This window comes from Plasmodium fragile (genome assembly GCF_000956335.1).
Source record: "Plasmodium fragile strain nilgiri unplaced genomic scaffold supercont1.48, whole genome shotgun sequence".
Lineage (NCBI taxonomy): Eukaryota > Apicomplexa > Aconoidasida > Haemosporida > Plasmodiidae > Plasmodium > Plasmodium fragile.
In genome coordinates, this window is record NW_012192628.1 from 91,352 (window position 1) to 107,063 (window position 15,712).

At 46.7% G+C, this 15,712-nt stretch overlaps 4 protein-coding genes across 4 annotated transcripts; all 4 read left to right on the forward strand.

The window, feature by feature from the left end:
• Positions 1-243: 243 nt before the first annotated feature.
• AK88_03870 (uncharacterized protein) lies at positions 244-1,608 on the forward strand (the record flags this gene model as incomplete). The annotated part of the gene is made up of 1 exon (XM_012481480.1): positions 244-1,608. The coding sequence occupies one exon, from the start codon at positions 244-246 to the stop codon at positions 1,606-1,608; it is 1,365 nt and encodes a 454-aa protein (XP_012336903.1).
• A 492-nt stretch (positions 1,609-2,100) lies between these two features.
• Positions 2,101-6,981, forward strand: AK88_03871 (uncharacterized protein; the record flags this gene model as incomplete). Its single annotated transcript, XM_012481481.1, has 3 exons — positions 2,101-2,172; positions 2,312-2,434; positions 2,611-6,981. The coding sequence occupies 3 exons, from the start codon at positions 2,101-2,103 to the stop codon at positions 6,979-6,981; spliced, it is 4,566 nt and encodes a 1,521-aa protein (XP_012336904.1).
• Positions 6,982-7,796: 815 nt separating this feature from the next.
• Positions 7,797-11,825, forward strand: AK88_03872 (uncharacterized protein; the record flags this gene model as incomplete). Its single annotated transcript, XM_012481482.1, has 3 exons — positions 7,797-11,036; positions 11,173-11,368; positions 11,749-11,825. The coding sequence occupies 3 exons, from the start codon at positions 7,797-7,799 to the stop codon at positions 11,823-11,825; spliced, it is 3,513 nt and encodes a 1,170-aa protein (XP_012336905.1).
• A 542-nt stretch (positions 11,826-12,367) lies between these two features.
• AK88_03873 (uncharacterized protein) lies at positions 12,368-15,463 on the forward strand (the record flags this gene model as incomplete). The annotated part of the gene is made up of 10 exons (XM_012481483.1): positions 12,368-12,616; positions 12,771-12,837; positions 12,980-13,375; positions 13,534-13,613; positions 13,733-13,845; positions 13,982-14,062; positions 14,154-14,208; positions 14,365-14,453; positions 14,578-15,016; positions 15,152-15,463. 10 exons carry the CDS (start codon positions 12,368-12,370, stop codon positions 15,461-15,463), a joined length of 1,881 nt encoding a protein of 626 aa, XP_012336906.1.
• Positions 15,464-15,712: the final 249 nt, after the last annotated feature.

Consider the following 15,712-nt stretch of genomic DNA (forward strand, 5'->3'; position numbering starts at 1 on the left):
AAAAAAAAAAAAAAGAATTTTTTTCTGCACGGGTCAGGCAATTTTTGCAAAATTATACCCACGTAAAAGGGGCGACAACCCTTTTTTCACCTGAACAAAAAAAAAAAAAAAAAAAAAAATAGCTGTATAAATAATGGCGAGAGGGGAACATACAGACGGCGCTTTCACACCCCTATTCGTGTTGCCGACATAAAGGTATGCTTCTCTTTTTTTTTTTTGGTGTGCCTCCCCCTCCACTGAAGCATGTTCGTGAGGAGGTTACCAATATGTGCGCCGCTCTCCTTTGCGAGGAGGTACATTGGGAACCATAACAAAATTTTCGACAAACTCAAAGAAAGAGGAGGAACGCTGGACGGGGAAACAAATGAACACGTGTGCAACCAGGACAGCGATGACGACCGAGTGGAAATTATTAACATTGATGAGAGAATCCTCCGCAATGATAACATCCCCTGGGGCGAAGTAAAACAAACAGAGGAGGTAAACAAAGACGATCTACACAGAGAAGATGAATTCTACAAAAACATGAGGTACTTTAAGAATGTCGATGTGAGAAGCTTCATCCAGGAAACGATTGACTATTACACATTTGAGCAGCTCAGAGGGGATGAGTGGACAGCCAAGGAAGGGCAGCAGCACAAGTCGAATGAGAACAAGGGGGGACTCCAAACGGGAAGGGGGGAAGAAGTAGAAGGAGGAAAGCAACGAGTTGGCGATGGCCAAGTGACGGATGAGGAAAGGCGAGACAATGCAGAGCAAGCGTATAGGCCAACCTTCAGGGAGAAACCAAAATGGGAGCAATGCACAGGGGAGAAAAACTATGAAGGGTTAACCCCTGCGCAAAGATTTTACGAAGAGAACAAGGAGAAACTTATAATGGAGAGCATGAAGCAATACAATGAACGGAGGATGAAACTGGATGGAGGGAGTAGTAGTAGTAGTAACCCCCACCTTGGGATGCATACAAACCAAGGGGAGGAAGCTGAAGAGGACTATTACCATACCCAGGTGACGGACCCGATCGTCAGGCAGAGGGACAACTACCTGTTCGACTACGAAGATGATGAAGGGGACGCAAATGGTGAGGATGGAAATAGCGAGGCGGACGACAGCGTAGAATTAGAGAAGGGAGTCATGCCCACCATCGAGCAGATCGTCTTCATCCTAAAGCATGAAAAGGTGAAAAACATTAAGGTAATCGACCTGGACAAGTGCGGACGAAGAGACATCGGCATGTTCTTAATTCTTTGCACAGGAGAAACACCCAAACATAATAAGCGAGTGGGAAAATTAATCAGCAGGATTTTTGTAGACCTAGAGATACCCTTCATTTCTAAGGTAGCCTACTGCTACTGTAACAAATTTGATGATTGGATCATCGCCCACTGTGGTCCGCTAAAAGTGCATGTGGTCACCAAAGAGCTCCGAGATGTGTACGATTTGGAGAATCTCTTCCTTTACCCCCATGAACATTTCAACAGTGAAAATTTCCCTGCCTTCTTCGACTACACCCCCGGCATCCCGCCCCCCTACATCGTCCGCAGTAACTCCTCCCTGGACGCCTATTCGAATGACGAACTTTATCACAAGTTCATTACCGACACGTGAGGCGCGGGGACGGGGTCAAAAAATGGAGCAAAACATAAAGCAGGCGAGAAAGAACTACCAGGCAGAGCCCCTCACTGGGGAACGCCACCATCAACTACTTAACTGAACGCAGGTGTCTCCCCAATGTGGTACCATCTTCATGCACCCGCTGGGAGGACGCCTAATTGCAGTGACAAAGACGTAGTGCCGCGTCTGCGAAGAAAATGCCGCGATGTGCACACGGGGGGGAGAAAAACGCGAGAGTACTGTCCATGCACAGGCAAAAAAGCCCCCTTAACAGTGAGCATTTGCGGAAGGAGAAAAAGAAAGACTTCACATCGCAGATTAACATAGCAGCACTGCTGAAGTGAAACACACTGCATGGAGGAACGACCGGTGAGGACAGCTTAACATACTGACCAGCGTGAGAGACTCTTTTTTTTTTTTTTTTTGGACCCACACCTTGGCACAGCTCCCCTCACGCCCCCCCCCGTGGGTATATCTCCCCCCACCATGGAGGAGAAAAAAAGACGAACGAAAAAAATCGTGGCCGCGGAGGAGATGAAGGCTACGCGGGAGGATCGGGTAACTAAAATGGGCACATAATTGCTGGGCCAAACGTTAGGCAAAAGGAACGGCGAAATGGGGCGTGCACAAGAAGGAGAATCCCCTTCGAGACCGCTGCTCAACCCGCCCTTTCTTGTGTCTCCCCTTCGAATGCCAGGTGCTGCGAAAGTTCGAGGACGTGAAGAACAAGTGGGACAGACAAAGACAGCTCATAAAGGAACGGACGAAGAAGAGGGAAACCCTGGCCGACCAGGGGGACAAGTACCGGGAGAGGAACGAAGTAAACACAAGCATGGAAAAAAAAGGGTGTGACGTCACTCTGATTCATTTTTCAGCAAAGGAATGGATCAATGCGTACAAGTGGACCCCCTCTCCAGGGTGCCACCCCCTTACCCCCAAAAAAAAGGGCCGCACGCCTAATCTGTTACTTCTTCCCTTTTGTTCCACCTTGCCCAGTTGAACACCCTCATTGAGCACCTAAATAAAGAAGAGAAAAAAAAAATAAACTGGACGGAGAATCTACGGGATGAAAGCGAAAGCATAACATTTAAAGAGGCAGTGAAGAAGGTGAATCTGGGAGTAGATTTGTGCAAAGGGAATAGGGACATATTTGAGAAGGTGTTCGAAGGGGAGGCAATTCAACATGGAGACCCCACAGTCGTGCAGCAACACGATCCGTACGTTACGAACAGGGACGCGAAGAAGAATTTTTACCAGGGGCAAATAATAAACAAGATTAAGAATAACCTCGAGTTCGTTTTACAAAATTTTGCCATTCCCTTGGACAGCACATTCGTCGTGCAGGGGAGGAGGGTCGACGTGGCAGAGGTGGCAACTGCGCATGAGGAGGACGCACTCCCCACTGTACGCGATATAGGGGATAGTACCCTCTCCCCGCACCCCACCCATGACGAGTGTGGTAAGGTGTATTCCCCTTCTAATGAGCAACCCTTACAAACGAGCAAACACATAATACGAATACAAAACGGAGGAAGAAGAAGGAAAGTCATCCCGACCTCCATTGAACTCCACAACACATCATCGAGCATAATTATGTTCTCCATTTCATATAAAAAAAAAATTAAATTAAAAAATGAAGTGTTAAGACAGAGGGATTATCTCTTCTTCCATGAGCACAAGAATTATACTCTGTTCATTTCGCCTAATGTAGGTTACTTAAAACCAGGGGAGAAGAAATCAGTCAGCTTAATTTTTTCTTTTAATTACTTTGTGAATACCTTTGGGGCTATTACCATTAGGTATTTGTGTAATGAACAGGTGTTTCACAGGGACGTGTCGGTGCAGGTCGATTCTTTTTTCGAGTTGGATGCGACTGAGCTGCGCAGGGGGGATGTCTCATGGGGACATTTTTCACTCTCCTCCAACCGTACCCACACAAACGACAAACATGAAGGGGCACCCATAAAAAATCGCCTGAACAACTTTTTTTTTTACACCAAGGGAAGAGTCTTCTCATCAGCTAGCCATTTTGCAAACCACGACAGAGAGATTACACTGGATATGGTGCACTCTGTGAGAAATAATCATATGAAAGGTTCACACCCCGCAAGCAATTCCCCATGTAGGGATACCCCCATGAGCAGCAACTATATGTATGATGTGTTCATGAAAAAAATATTAAGTGAATCGTTGCAAGAAGCAGTTAAGCAGTACGTAATAACTTTGCTACAGTCGTACGCTATTGTGTGCGGGCGAAATGAAGAGCAGGGGATCCCCTTGGGTGCACAGAATAAGGTTGCCACTCTCGCACATGAGAATGAACATCACTCCAGTCATAATACATATAAACGAGGAAAAGAATCTTCAAGAGGAGTCAAAGGAGGACAGTCACCTACAAATGTACATCAGCAACATATAGCATGCGCAAAGGATACCTTTTTTAATTACCTGTTGAGAAGCTTCCCCACTGCGTTCAGGAAAAGCTACTTGGTCACTCTCCTACACATGGCTCTTGAGCAAACTTTATTAACGCGCTCTCACTCCTTCTACCTGCGTCGCTATTTTTATGTAATTCGTTTCGTCCGGATGATTATAATGAGGCAGGAGGTGCCGGATGACCTCCTATCACATCAAGACACAGTGTTTGTACAAACCAATACACATCTGCTTCGTTACATAATTGGGTTCATTCATGACCTGTACAGATCGCACCAGCAGAATGACAACGTGAATAATATAAAGGAAATCATTTTTTATTTTCTCTCCTCTGCCTTCCTGTGCATACAACGGGGTGTTAGGAATGTGATTCTGTTTTTAAATTTGAACTTAGAGGGATGTACTACTGCTCCCTTGGGAGGTGAAGCGTACACAAAGAGCGAAAGCGTCATGTCCCCCTGGGGGGGAGATTTCACCAACGCCGTTTTCCACTCCTTTGTCTTTTCCTACGTCAGGGCTTTTCTCTCTTCACAAGGAAAGACGACACACTACGCGTTGCATTTCGTGGGGGAGCAGGCAGACGTCTCGCAGGTGTGCGAAGCGATTTTCTCTCAACGGGGCGACATCCGTGCAGTTCGCAGTGACGACGAGCGCGGCGTGTCTACTGACCGTACCCATGATGATACCACCTCGAACGTTCTTGAAGGGGATGGAGGAGAGACACCCCTCGAGGAAGACTTCTTCAAGAAATTTCAACTGGATGAAGACTATGCGAAATGTTTTTTTGGCGAGAGCGGGGAGGAGGAAGAACCACCACAAGGGGAGGATAAAAAGGGGCACATTGTTTTTGTCGCGGGTAAGGAGGCTTTTGCGCGGGCGGTGTATGAGTGGCATTGCGGGTGGTCAGTGCGGAGGCTGGAGAGTCGGTTGGCATGCGCGCAGGTGGGTCGATTAGGCGACCCGTCGGCAGTTGTCCCTACCCCTGATCTACTCACCAGTGATGTGCCGTGCAGTGATGCGCCGACCGGTGATGTGGGCACGACAGATGTACGCACGACGGATGCGCGCACCGCACTGGTAAAGAAAAAAACCGCTACCGGCAAGATGAAGGGGTCAATCGAGGACACAACGAAAAAGCAGAAAAAAAAAAATGCCAAGGTGGGAAAAGGCACACTACGTGAAGCAACTATACCCCATGGAGGAAGACCCGCCTCGGAGGTCACCATGGACCAACATGATAATCATAGTGACGAGCCAATAGAAAGCACGCAACACCCTTGTACGAATTACCACGTGGAGAAGCTGTTTGAAATTTTTGGTGCCTCCACTTATATATTAGATGACCGCATAGAAGCAGAAAGGGAAAAGTGCCTGCACGTGCCAGAGGGTGTAAAAGTGAAGGTAGGGATGGTGGCCTCAAAAATGGTTAACATCCTCCCCTTCGTGTTCAACTTCATATGTATGAAGCAGGTGGATAATCTGTTCCAACAAGAAAGACACGCCAATTATTTTTTGTATGATTATTTTGTCTGGAGGAACCGAGATCGCCTTTTAGAAGCAATGCGAAAGATAGTGCACTACGTAGATGAACCAGGTGATGTCTCCGACAAGAATAACCTATTTGGTAAAATCCCTCTCCCATGCGATTATGATGTGAGTCCATACGAAGAGGAAAAGAACACCTTGTTAACCATATCACGTGAAGAAACAGTTACCGAGCAACCACAGAATCACACCCTACCCCGAGAGACAAGCCCAAAGTACATATGGATCCTGTCACCAAATGTACGAAACAATGGGTTGGGTATAGCTAACTTGAATGACATGGTAGAGTGGCTGAAGCTACTCAGTTTAGCAATTCTTATGAAGGCGTCTCATGTGTACATTTGTGGGGAGCTGTTTTTTCTGTTTCTGTTCTTCATGTATGACTCTGGTTCTTTGCCTGCGCGGTGGTGCGAGGGGGGAAAAAAGAGTCGTTTCAACCAGCCCTACCTTGGCATATATGCACATAACAATCCTACCAGGGGATGTCCCTCCACTAGCGTCACACACGAGATGGACCATCGCTCTTCATGCCACCTGCTCCACCTAAACTTCCTCAATGTGAAACAATTCCCTGAACCCCTCCTCCTCTTGCTCAAGGTCAACTTATTTAACATTCTTAACATGTGTGATCGGTACCAAATAAAATTACATTTCCCTGAAGACATGTACCTACACCCGAGTGAGTGTATCCCCCCGAGCAACACCTCGACAAATGTCATCCCTGCCGTGTACTGCCGCCTTCCACACAAAAATTATAAACAAATGATACAAGCAAGTAGGAGGAAGTTCCTTCGCACGTATGGGTACCGATTGGCCAATCTGGGCCGCCTGACCAGTGAGGCGCTCAAGGGGGGGGAGTTTTCCCCGGGAAGAAATTCCCACTCGGCAGAGATATCACGCGAGGGGGAAATGGTAGACATACGCGACAAGGAGGAAGACGACACGGACGGCATGACGGACGTGGTCGACGAAGAGGTAGCCGCTGCATGCCCCCAACGAGTGCGCGTCTGCTCACATGACGTGGGACGCCGCACGCTAAATAGCATTGTCAGGCAATTGCGGGGGGGACATAAAGTACTCTGGTTGTGTGGGGCCTTCGAGAGGGACCCAAGACAAGGATGCAACAGCAGCTTGGAGTTGATCGACTGTGTCGTGGCTGCGCACAAAGTAAACACAGGGGACGAGCCACCCGAACTCAGTAACCGAGACAAACGAGGAGTGGTGTACCTGAACAACCTCATCGTGCTCAACGAGGACGTGTACGCCCTGTACCACCGCCAGCCGAGAAAGGACGTTAACATCCCCTTTCTCTTCCCCAGCCATAAGGTACTCGTACACCTGTTCGACCGGACCTTGCCCCCATCAGGGTTCTTCTCTCCGTTCTAGCCCTGCAGCGGTGGCACAGAAATGCAGGGCAACACAACGCCAAACGCAAATTGCGGTGCATGTTCCCCGGCGCAGCACCCCCTCCTCAGCGCGCGGGGGAACTAAAACGAAATATGGCACTTTATAAAAAAAAAAAGTTGCCATGCTGAAACGAATTATAAGTTTCTCTTACGATATAGGTCGTTTGGAGGCGATTGTATATAGCTCGTGTTGTGGGCACCACTCATTTGGGGGAAAAAAAAAAAATAATAAATAAATAAAAAAATAATAACATACCCCCTACATGCGAGACTGTGGCGCCGACTGGGGCGGAAAACAAATTTGAAAAAGCGCTGTTGACGTGTTCACTATTTTTTGCATTTTTTTTTTTTTTTTTTTTTTTTTTTTTTTTTTTTTTTTTTTTCTGCAAAATATACCCATTTGACGTGTTACAATTGTTTCTTTACTGCGTCGGTTTGGGTTTGTTTTTTTTTTTTTTCCCCTTTTTCAGACCAATTTGATGGTTTTCTCCCCCCTGTGGTTTATTTGGCCCCACCCCTCGACAGTGTAGCCAAACAGATAGTGGACCTTCTGTCCCCCCTCGGTGTGAGTCGCCCCTCATCTCATACGTGCTGCACTGCCGGGCCGTCGCCTTATTATTGTTACTATTATTATTAGAGCGTTCCATGGGCAGGTCGCTATTTCTTATAAAAAAGGACTGTTGTGCAGTTTTTATATCAAGTTTGACGGAGCAACTTGTGGTGGCATACGTGTCTGCCGCTCTTGTTCTACAACCAGGCTGAGCAGCTACCACGCCGCGTGCTAAAGTTACCGAGATGAAGAAAAAGGTTGACGGGCGCATCAAGACGCTGGTGGAGAACAATGTGGCGCTAGGGCAGCGGAGCATGTTCCTGGTGATAGGAGACCAGGGAAAAAACGTGGTTGTGAATTTTTACTTTCTGTTAAATCGGCTAGCCAGCAGGACGCACAACATCTTGTGGTGTTATAAGAAAAAATTAGATTTCGCCACAAGCAAGAAAAAGCGATTCAGGGAAATGAAAAAAAAAATAAAAAAAGGAACCTTCGATGCAACCATTGATAATAATTTTGACGCATTTTTAAAAAGTGCTAACATCAGATTCTGCTTCTACAATGAAACGAAGAAGGTGTTGGGCAAAACTTATTCCATGTGTGTACTTCAAGATTTTTCATACATCACGCCAAACATTTTGTGCAGGTGTGTCGAGACAGTAATTGGAGGGGGAATCATTCTGTTCCTCTTAAATAAGTTAGATGATGTTAAAAATATTTATAACTTAACTTTAAATTGTCACAAGAAGTACACAAAGAGTGGTATCTGTAATGTTTATAATAATTACATTACGAGGTTTTTCCTCTCCCTCAACCAGTGTGCAAATGCTATGTTTATTGACGATGAAATGAATATTCTACCGCTGAATGATAACCACTTACATGTGAAGAAGCTGGTGGGGGACTCCAACCAGGGGGATGTTCCTCTCACGTCCTCTCGCACGGCCACGCTAGGAGGCCACCTCTGTCCGTACAAGGAGAAGCTTAGGGACAGGTTGGCTGAGCTGGAAGCCATCTGCGATGAAAACGAGAAGAGGGAGGAGGAGCGCCGCCGCTTCCTCTACTCCGCGCGGGTTTGCGCTACGGGGGGGGGAGATGACGACGAACAAGATGAAGAAGAAGACGGGACGCGTGTCAAAAAACATGCTAGGAGCGCCGGGACGGAGGCAGAGCCCAACCCCCCCTACTCCTTCCTGAACAGACCCATAATGAACCTACTGCGCATCTGTCTCACCATCGACCAGCTCGAGGTCCTTCTCAACATGTGTAAAATTCTGCGCAACGACGAAGAGAAGAAGAGGCAGCTAAAGGAGGTGCTCATAAACCTCCTCGCCAACAGAGGAAGGGGTAAGTCTGCCACACTAGGCTTACTAATCGCGTTAAGTATTTACTTCAACTACACCAATATAATTCTTTGCTCCGGAAACAACGACGGTATACAAACGATATATGATTTTATTGAAAAAGGACTTCACCTCCTAGGATACAAAGAGTTCACTCATTACGAACGAGTACAACACTTGTCCACATTAAAAGAAATAATTATTTTTAAGGACATTCGAAATATGAGTAATGTAAAGCAGAGGATAAGGTACTTCGATATACTTGAAGACGACATGGTCAACTCAGAGCTGATGATAATTGACGAAGCTGCATGTATACCGATTCATGTATTAAAAAAAAAAATAAAAGGAGAAATCACCATCCTGTCTACTACCCTTAACGGGTACGAAGGGACAGGAAAAACGTTCATCTTTAAACTACTTAAACAGTTGAAGAAAAAATTTGTATCCCAGTTGACTTATGAAGACTTGAAACAAATGAAGAGACTCTACTTCGAAAGAGCTTTCATAGATGTGTCCTTGGACACGCCTATACGATACAGCTACAATGATCAGGTGGAGGTCTGGCTGAATAATTTCCTTTGCCTCAATTGTAACGAATCATTTAAACTGAAAAACTCTCTTTGCTCTCCTCCCAATTGTCAACTCTACTTTGTTAATAAAAATATATTCAAACGGTTCAGCAAAACGAGTGAAAATTTTTTAAGGAAAATCATGACCCTCTTTGTCACCTCCCATTATAAAAACACACCAAATGATTTAATAATGATACTCGACTCGCAGCAACATCACCTCTTCGTCCTACTGAGCGGCAACGTCGACCTGAACAACCTGTCCCCGGAGGCAGTGGACGAGCTAGACATTTACGGGGTCCTCCATTGCGCCATCGACGGCATCGTGCACCCCCGGGCGGGCAGACGCCTCGTCAAGCTGCACGATCTCACCAAGGGAGGGGACAACCATTACATGCACACGAATGGTGATCAGGGCGGGGAGAGGAATGGCGAGGGCAGCGAACAGGACGAGTGCAGGCAGGAGGAAGATCCCGCAGATGCATGCGCGAGTGCACAAAACGCACACGGCACCACGCTCAAACACTCCATGCCGAAAGAATTCGAAGGAAACCTAATGCCCTACCTAATCACAGAACACTTCGACTTCTACTTCTACCACTACATCGGCGTAAGGGTCGTGCGAATCTCTATCCACCCGTCCATACAGAACTTGAATTATGGCTCGCAATTCCTGAAAAAGCTGTGCGACTACTACAGCCTCTACAACCATGCGGAGAGTCGAGAGGCTGCCACACCCTACAAGGAGAATGTCATTCTATACCGCTGCAGCGGTGGTGGAAGTGACGAGGCAAATGGACGCATCTTCTTTGACCATCAGCTCAGACACGTCGACTACATCGGGACATGCTTCGGGCTCACCAAGGGACTCCTCATCTTCTGGCAAAAAAATAATTTCGTCCCTGTTTACTTGAAACAACAGAGGAATGAAATAACAGGAGAGTTCAGTCTCCTCATGCTCAGACATTTGAATAAAGACCTGAAAAAAATATTTACTAATTTTTACCTGGACTTTGTTCGAAGCTTTTGTAACCTATTACCCTACTCCTTCAAAAAGTTAGAGTCCTTTGTCGTCTTCAATCTGCTGCATAACAACCCAATCATACTGGCCAGTCCCACGCGCGATGAGCTACTCCTCCCGAGGGGCAAGCCACAGGGACAGGAAGAGAGAAAAAAAGAACAAGTTCATGAGGCTGCAGACGAAGAAGAAGAATTTGCCCCACATGATGACGACGACCCAGATCAGTACGCCTCCTTCTATGAAGACCATCTACTGACACAAGAAAACCTGTTCTACTTCTTCCACCCCAATGACATATGCCGACTCAAGCGCTTCGTCATGGAGTCTAAAGCTTTCGCGGACATCCTCTACCTCATGCAGACTGTGGCGAACTTAATCCTCTTCCGCAAGGTGCCCATTCAGCTCACCTTCCTCGAGTACACCATCCTCTACGCGGTGTCCCTGCAAAAAAAAAATTGTCAGGAAATTTCAGAAGAGATCAGCATCCACGTAAACCAGACCGTCGCTCTCCTGCGAAAGGTCCTCCATCGCTTCTACACATTCCTCAAGGTGAGACGGAGCAGCTTATACGAAGCGATGTGCCGCGCTACATACCCTTGCGCCATGTATATGTTGATCGCAACAAAGCAATCATTCACGCTCCTTTCTTTTTCCCGTTCCTCTTTCTTAACTTCCCCTCACACAGGACCTGATGCAAAAGGACATTGAAAAAAAAGTCGAGGCGCAGTTCAGCCAGAAGCTGCTTAAGAAGAAGAAGCGAGCGCGCGAGGTGGAACTCCCCGCGGAGGAATACGTCGACGAGCTCAACAGGAACGCCCGCATGGTGATGAAGAAGAACAAGAAGAAGAAGAAGGCCCTCCTGCGCGAGTTTAACCTGTCAGGTGAGCAATCTGAGTGGTGAAGCGGTGAAGTAGGGAAGCGGCGACGGGGCGAAGTGAAGACGCGGTGACGCGGCGACGCGGCGAAACAGATTGCCACCCCTGCCATGGATGACTGTGCACGCGTGCTCTGTTCTTACAATTGTTAAGCAGTGAGATGGAAGCTTCTCTCGCACGTACCAGCAGTTCGTGTCGCCTTTCCTCACCTGTTTTTTTTTTTTTTTTTATTTATTAATTATTTTTTTTGTTCTTGCTCCCCCTTCCGCGCCGCGCCCCCGCGCTATTCTGTGCCGCCCCGATCTGCGCCATGCAACGCGCGTGGCAACATGCGCAGCAACCCCACACGCTTCTACACGCGCATGCCCAATTCTATCCCCTCTCAGGAACCGTGAAAAGGAAACAAATCAACATCAAGACAAACGACGACGCGGATCCCCCCAAGGACAAAGTCTCCAGCTGATGTTACGAGGATTTTAACAACCCCCATTCGTCCTCTTTTCTGCTGCCATAAAAAAAAAAAATTTTTTTTTTTTTTTTTCCAACCATTCGTATTCATGGTTCCCCCATTCCCGTCATGTGTACACTACTCTCCCTGTGCTCATCTCATGACTTCCATTTTATTTCCTTCTTGTGGTTCTCACCCTTTGTATATTAGTGTATCCTCTACATACACGTTGCTTGCATTTGCCAACCAAACAACTCCTCGCAAAAGCTACTCCACTTGTTTGCTTTTATATGAACAGGGAAATTTCTCTTCATAGTTCCCCCTTTCCTCTAACGGACGTCACTTACCACCGGTTAGAAAAAGGGTTCGAAGATACAAACCCATCGCTTGTATAACCCACTCGGGTTGCTCCACGGAACTTATGTAGTATCACCCTTTTTTTTTTTTTTTTTTTTGAACTAATCTGTTGCCACTTGGTGGCCCACATCACATTGCTACGTTGTTGCTATAACTGCACTAACGGGGAAAAAAAAAAAAACACACACACACACGCAACGATGTTCCTGCACTGGCCTCTCTCCTTCATTCTGTACCTACGCACCTTCACATGCATTTCTTTCCCCAACAAGCATGGCTTTATAAGTACCCTGAACCATGCCAGGGCACCACCTTCTCCTCACCACAAAGGAAAAAACAGAACAAGGGTTATCTTTGCTCAAATTGAAATAAAAATGCCTGCCCTCTCAAGTACCATGACGTCAGGAAAAATCGTCAAGTGGAACAAAGACATTGGAGAGTATGTAAATGTATGTGCAGCTGAGAGGTGGAAATTTCCCGCCCCCCCCACACACATTAATATATATATATACACACACACATATATACATATATGCTGAGGCGCTTCCCCTTATTTTTTTTTGGGGGGGCCACCCAAATGGACTATTCCCCCCTCCCCTTCAGCTCGGCGACATCATCATGACAGTTGAAAGTGACAAAGCGGACATGGACGTGGAGGCCTTCGACGAGGGTACGCCCGAGGGACAGATGGGACAAGCCGGCAAAAAAAATAAATAAATAAAGCCCTATGTGCATGATTAAGCGGGGGGGAGGGTCGTTGTCTACCTAGCTTGTACACCCCAATACACACACACTAAAATGCCCCCCGGCAGGATTCCTCCGCGTGAAGCACATGGGAGACGGAAGTGAAGCGAACGTCGGGGACACCCTTGGTATTCTAACCACAGAGAAAGACGAACAAATAAAAGTTGGCAGTGACGACTCCCTCAAGGGAGCCACCGAGGAGAACTCCCAAGGGGGACAGACAGATCCTGTAGCGAAGGAAAATACCATCACACGGAAAGACAACACTGCAGAGGTGGTGATGGACACCACGCAGCAACAAACAGATGAGCAGAAAATATTCATACCCTTCGTGAGTAGCAAGAGGAACAGAGCAAGAATAATTAAGTGGACTCGCAAAGAGAATGAGTACATTAACAAAGACGAAATCCTGTTCCATGTGGAAGACGATAAAAGCACCATTGAAGTGGAGAGTCCCTGTTACGGTTATTACATTTTTTTTTTTTTTTTTTTTTTGTACTCCATCAAGCAACGCGCCGCCTCTGATGCGAAATACATTTTCTTCTTAACCCCCCTGTGAACCCACATCACTTTATAATTCTTCACACAACCCCCCTGTTGCAATACTGGAACAACTTTTTAGGTGTCGTGAAGAAAATTTTTATTGAAGAAGGACAATTGGCGGACCTTGACAAACCGGTCGCCATCATCTCCCCCAGGAAGGTAAGACTTGTGCTGCTAAGACAACCCCACCCGAGTGAACATACTCCATCGTGGCATCTCTCACCAGTTGGTGTTTGCTGTCCTTCCGCTCCTGTTCACCCCCTTTCTCGTTTCCCCAGGCAGAAGACCCCCCCAGGGACGTCCAACTCGTAAACGAAGAAAACATTTTGAGGCACTACCAGGAAGCCATCAGCGGTACCCGGGAAGGAAAACTTCTGTTGCAAAATATGAGGTAGACTTGCTCTCCGTCTTCAGCTGGGCTCGGCTCCGGGGTGTTTATGTGTGTGTGACCTGTACCCGATGCGTCCTCTCACATGCCACGATAAAATGTCACTCCGGTTGCCTCCCCATTTACCACCCCCTCAAAGCGACACCGATAAAAGCACCATGGAAGAGCGGCTCCTTCTAAACCACGACAAGTATAACAACCTTTCGAGGGACTTCTTCAGGTGAGAATGAACGAGATCATCATACAGTGGACACCGAATTGTGTGCACCCCTGAGTACTCATTATTTACCACCTTAATTATAAATGTGCAGTTCGAGCGGCGATGATACACCTGGGAAAGGCTCAACAGATAAGAAGAGGGACATGGTATGGACGGAAAGGGGAGAAAAAAATAAAAAAACACGGCGCAGATGTTACGTGGCGTATAAACGGGCATGACCTCGATTCGCATCCATTTACTTATATTCACTCTATCGCTTCGACCCACCTGTTTCACTCCCTTCAACTTCTCCCCCCATGCAGCCTCCCCCCAAAGGGAGAGACGCCCCAATTGTGCTGCCCTCCGCAGCCGAGGTGATGGAAAAGAACAAGCTAACCCCAGCGGACATTAAGTAAGTTCAAATCGGCACACCAATGCAGCAACGAACGTAACAGAAGCATATGCACATGGACAGTCACTTTTACTTTTCATGCACGCGAAAGTAGCACACATACAAACATATGACAACCCCCCAGATCACCCAAGGTACCTGGACGTATAACGTACGAAGACGTCGTTTCACACCTGGAACGCACAAGAGCACCTACCCCCGCCAAGGAAAAAATAATTGAATTAACCAACGTCCAAAAGGCAATAAAAAATAACATGATGCGTACACTGTCCATTCCAGTCTTCCGCATCACCCATTTTATAAAAACAAATGCTCTCCTGAAACTTTATGAGCAAATTAAGGACAAAATTAATATGACTGTCCTCCTGTGCAAGTGTGTGTCCAATGTGTTACTGAAGCATCCCATCATTTACTCAACCTTCATCGATGAGGGAGAGGGGAAAATATTATTTAACGAAGACGTTAACATTGGAAATGCCCTGGGATTGAAGAACTCTCTCCTGACGCCCGTGCTCAAGCGGGTGAACAAGACGGACATATATACCCTGGCCGGAGAATGGAAGGTTCGTAAAAAAAAGTTGTGCAAAAAAAGTGTATTGCCTGGTCATGTGATTTTCACAAAATATCGCTAGTTGTTCAGGCAAAAATAGCTATTTTTTTTTTTTTTTTTTTTTTTTTTTTTTTCCTTCCCCGCGCAGAAGCTAGTTGAGAAAGGCAAACAGGGCCTGCTGACGCCCGGTGAAATGACAGGCAGCAACTTCTACATCTCCAACCTAGGCATGTTTAACACCTACCAGTTCGACGCGACACTGCCCCCAAATGTGTCATGCATCCTGTCCGTCGGCACCAACATTGGGAGCGTTGAGAACTTCGAAGACCTGAAAATCCAGCGGGGCATGATGATGACGCTGACCTGTGACCACCGCCACATTTATGGCTCGCATGCGGCTGCATTCATGAGTGACTTGGCGACGTTTGTCGAGCAGGACATCATGCAAGTCTTTCTATAACTGGGTGAAGCCGTGCAAAGGCAAACTCGCGAGCGGTTATAATATATGCCCCCAAATCCGCTGCGCACACACACAAAGGCCACATTCTACTGAATGTAAACTTTTCGAATGATATACATTTCTCCACTCCTATACGTGGGTCACGTCCCTACGTCCAAATTGTTGTTCAAATTTCCGGTAATGAAAATAATAAAAGCATTTTTAATTTTTTTTTTTTCTTTTTTTTTTCCCTTTTTTCTCTTTTTTTTT